General features: G+C 59.7%; 1 protein-coding gene across 1 annotated transcript; it reads left to right on the top strand.

Moving 5' to 3' along the window:
- Positions 1–657: 657 nt before the first annotated feature.
- LOC137675102 (acrosin-like) lies at positions 658–1,565 on the top strand. Its single transcript, XM_068421008.1, has 3 exons — positions 658–714; positions 1,206–1,376; positions 1,440–1,565. Exons 1-3 carry the CDS (start codon positions 658–660, stop codon positions 1,563–1,565), a joined length of 354 nt encoding a protein of 117 aa, XP_068277109.1.
- Positions 1,566–4,369: the final 2,804 nt, after the last annotated feature.

Below are 4,369 nucleotides of genomic sequence, written 5' to 3' on the forward strand. Positions count from 1 at the left end.
TAGCCAAGTTTTGTCATGTTTTTAAGAACCTGGGCTATTGGCAGGGCATATGCAGATGGACACAGCAGGGTCTTGGGGAAAAAGAGTCCCACCCCGGGGACTTGTTTCCAGAGCGCTTCGCCATGCTGCCCTGGAGCAGAGTGCATCATGGTTTGGTTTTTGGGAATCCTTCAGTGTTTGTTTTTTTGGGGTGCAAGGGTGGTGATCTCTCTTTTCCTCTCTCTCATACTCTCTATCCTCTTTCTCTTTTTCCTTCTCCTTTTCTCTCTTTTCTCAATGTCTTTAGAAACCCAAGACACTTACCAACATGCCACTTTCCCTGTATTAATAAATTGTTCTTAATTTCATACCAGTTATTTGGTGTCATTTCACCTTAATTTACTCCAAGGGATTTATGAACTAGTTGCGACCAGGTCATAACATTAAATTGGCGCAGTCGGCAGGATCCCTGGCTAAGAGTAAAGTAACTGGTGGCGCCCAGACTCAAGTAAGAGCGAGTTCTCTTCAGAAGGGAGTCTGACGGGGAGGAAGATATTATCCCTCTGAGGGACAACGATGAATTCAAAAAATAGGACCCCCCTGGGGGAGTCCGATGTGGATTGTAGTCCTCTCCTAGAGAAACTGGAGAGCTACAACGCTCGTCCTTCCCCTCCCGGTATGACCTGGGCACATAATAATTGCCATGACCCCCAAGCTGTAGTGGACCGGATTACGGTCTTGACTAAGGAACGAAAATTCAAGCTTGGAAAAGGGAAAGCGCTGGTCTGGGGTGTTTTGGGTGCCGCTCTGCTGGCTGCCCAAAAGCAAAGGCAAACAAATCAGCAAAAAGAGCATGAAACAGTTAAATCTGGACAAGACCTGATCAAAGGCATACAGGAACAGCTAGAGAGTGAAAGAGAGCAATTAGCTGCTGAAAGGGCAATTAACCACCGGCTTCACACCGCCTTAGCGGAATCATTTGAACGAGATCCCAGTCCTGCAACATGTGTTTCCCACGCACCCAGGATCCCTGTGCAGAGATGAGAGAGCCCCACCTGACAGGCCCCCGACCCCCTCCCACAGAAGGCTCTGCAGGCCCCAGCACCTGAGCAGAGCCTTTCTGCGCAGTGAACACGGCTCCGGCAGGTGCTGTGAGAGAGGAGGAGCCAGCCGGAGCGCTGGCAGTGGCCACCCAACACCACCTCATCCTCTCTCCCCCGCTGCAGGGTGACAGTGGTGGTCCTCTCGTGTGCCAAGACAACAGCGCTGACTACTTCTGGCTTGTTGGGGTGACCAGCTGGGGGAGAGGCTGTGCGAGACCAAACCAGCCCAGAGTCTGCACCTCCACTCAGCACTTCTATGACTGGATCCTGGTACATATGGGACTGCACCGAGCGGTAACAGTGACTCCAACACCACGGGCCTGGAGTCATTTTCTCACCGCCTCAACCCCCTTTCAGAGGCCAAGGCCAACACCAACACAATCGGGCAGGATTAACTCCTGCCCATTTCCACTCAGGAAGCTGGTGGAATTCTTTGCTTGGGCACAGGAGCTCCTGCAGTACCTAAGAGGAAAAAAGGCTTGAGCAGCGGGATGGACAGGATCCTGTGCAGGCTGCAGTGCACCACCACCATCTCCCCCTGGGGCAATGCCTGCCCATCCACACGCAGCCTCGGTCTCAAAGGCCTGCTCGGTCCTGCCCGCGCTCCTCCGAGTGCACACAGCGTCTGAAGTTGACTTAGTTCTCGAAATAAAGTTGTCAGTTTTCACAGCTCACCATGCTTGAGTCCAATTCAGTCTCCTGTGCCAGGCAAGGGCTTCCATGCCCGGCGCCTGCAAAATGAGGCTGCAGGCACAGAGTAGGGCACAACGGGCCAGAATCACTCCAAAGGGCTGGAACCGCGCCTGCTCAGAGAGGAGGGTGCTCAGAGCCGCCGTGGCACGGAGACTGGCACTTTGAGGCTAGAAAGAGGACAGGAAAAGTGATGTGACATGCAGACAGCTTTGGGGGCGTGCATTAAGGCACACAAGCTGATGCTTAGGGTCTGGCATACGCCTTAGCTAACTGACCAGGCTGTGGGAAACTCCTGAGTGTGACAAGAGAAATTGCTGACCATAGCAAACAGAGTGAGAAGCTGACAGGAGTTACAGTGCCCAGAGGAAGAGCCAGATTTCACGGGTAGTTAAGGGGGATTGACGTGAGAGGTGGCCACACTTCACAGAGAACTGAAGGAAGAGTTGGGGTCAATTTGGGGAGAGGACTCTGGCAGGGACAGCAGTACCCAGGAATCCCCATCAGTAATGCCTTGGAAGTTCAGCATGACCTAGCGAACAGCACCTGAAACACCAAATCTGTTCACAGATGTGGCAAACCTGGGAGCAAGGGGAAAATATAACCCAGGACTGGTCCTGATTGGGAGGGGAAAAGTGCAGAGAAAGGGAGGAGTCAAGGAGGGTGAGGGGGGTGTATAGGGATTGAAAATGGAGAGAAGGGGGGATCAAGGAGCTAGTCACACACGAGCAAACTGCGGGTTGGTTTGCAAGGAGACATTCTCTGGGAGGAACGTGGGCTGGATACAGCGTGCACAGAGAGCACACGCACACGCACAGAGCACATGCAGAAAATTGCTGTGCGCACACGCGCTATATTCACGCGCAGGGTGTGCGTACACACACAGAATCACACAGGTACAAACAGGAGGTGCGATGCACACCCAGAGCGTGCGCACACCCGTACTCCAAACACACGGCTCGAACACAGAGCGCAATGCGCAGCGTTCACGCACCCACGGAGCGCAGGCACACGCACACCTGGGCAGCACACGCGGTACCGCCGTCAGCACGCACTCCCCCGCACCGGCGTGTCCGGCCCCCCCCTCCCCTTCCCCGCCGTACCCAGCTCAGCCGTAAGGATGCGCCGGGCGGGGCCGGGGCCGCCGGACTCTCAGGGCCCCCCCGGTGCCTCCCGGCCGCGGCCCCCCCAGCGCCGAGCCCGGCGGGACGGGCCGGGGCGGCTGCGGGACAGGGACAGCGGCCGCGGGCGGCGGGTCCCGGCGAAGGCGTCTTCCTCGGTGCCGGCGGCCGAGGCCGAGTCGCCGTCCCAGTGCACCCGGCGCTGCTCTCCCGCGGGGGCGGGTCCGGCGGCGGCTGCTCTGGGGCGGTGCGCGGCGGCACCGACCTGCTCAGGCCGATCAACGCCCCGAGCGCGCCGGGTGCCGGCAGCGCCGGTCCGGCCGCGTTGGGGGAAGAGGGTGGTCGCGCCGGGGCGCGGGGGAAGACCCTCGGGAACGGCCGCCAGCGCCCGGCGCTGCGGCAGACGGCGGGGCGGGCGGCGGGGGGGCGGTGAGGAGGCGGGAGGGGAAGGGCGGGCTGCACCCGTAGGGCGGCCGGGGGAGGGCGGCCAGGGCCGGGGGGGGCATGGGGGGAGGGGAGGGGGGGGAGGCAGGGGACCCGGGCGCCTGGGTCCTGCGTCCCCCACTGACACTGGATGTAGGGCAGGGACCCCCCAGCCCCCGCACAGGGGACCCAAGTGTCCGGGTGCTGCACCCCGCCGCCAACCCCAGTTATCGAGCAGGGACCCCCCAAGCCCACCCACCACAGGGGACCCGGACGTGTGGGCACGGGCCCACCCCACTGACTCCATGTATAGGGCGGGGACCCCCCCAGACCCCTCCCCCAGCACAGGGGACCCAGGGGCCGTGAAAGTAAATCGGCAGAGAAGGCTGGAAACGCCCTGGGGTGCTTTTGAATACAGTTTATTTATTCCCCGTCACTGAGACAGACACAAAGGCACCCGCGGCAGCAAAGTGGGGGGATGAGAACCGAAGGCCGCGATCTTCGCTGCGAAACCGCGGGGCGGGGGCAAACACCCCCCAAATGCAGGTACCCGCGTGTGCGCAGGGCTCGGCCCGCAGTAATGAACCGCCCTTCTGGGGAAGGGAGCTTTGGGGGGAGGGAAATGGTGAGAAAATGGCTCAGGGGGCTGTAGTCGAGAAGAAAACTCCTTCCTGAATTTCTTGAGAGCCGCCAAAGCTGCTCACGGGGAGGGACGGCACCTCCCGGCTGCCCTTCGAGGCTGGCAGAGGTGCCCGTCCCGGGGCTCTCCTTCCCTCGAACCTTTTATCTCCTGCTGCCAGCGGGAACGAAAAGCCACCCGGGCCCGGCAAGGAAAGGATGGAGAGCAGCAGCCCGCCTGCCTCCCTTGTGGTGTGGAGTCTGGCTAAACCTGCGTGAAAGGCACCGTCCGGGGGGCTGAAATGAAGACCAGAAGCTGGGATCACGCTAGGATCACTCAGAACGGGGATCCACAGGGGGGTTTAACCAAATCTCCCCATTTTAAGCCCTCCCTCTGCGGAGGATCTCAGGAGAGCGAGCACACAAAGCTAAATC

The sequence above is a fragment of the Nyctibius grandis genome, chromosome 32 (genome assembly GCF_013368605.1).
Source record: "Nyctibius grandis isolate bNycGra1 chromosome 32, bNycGra1.pri, whole genome shotgun sequence".
NCBI classification, from domain to species: domain Eukaryota; kingdom Metazoa; phylum Chordata; class Aves; order Nyctibiiformes; family Nyctibiidae; genus Nyctibius; species Nyctibius grandis.

Bases quoted from the DNA above. Each gene is read 5' to 3' on its own strand.
- LOC137675102 (XM_068421008.1), top strand. From the start codon at position 658: ATGACCTGGGCACATAATAATTGCCATGACCCCCAAGCTGTAGTGGAC. The intron at 715-1,205 runs GTCTTGACTAAG...CCCCCGCTGCAG, and splicing joins CTGTAGTGGACCGGATTACG to GGTGACAGTGGTGGTCCTCT. The intron at 1,377-1,439 runs GTAACAGTGACT...ACCCCCTTTCAG, and splicing joins ATATGGGACTGCACCGAGCG to AGGCCAAGGCCAACACCAAC.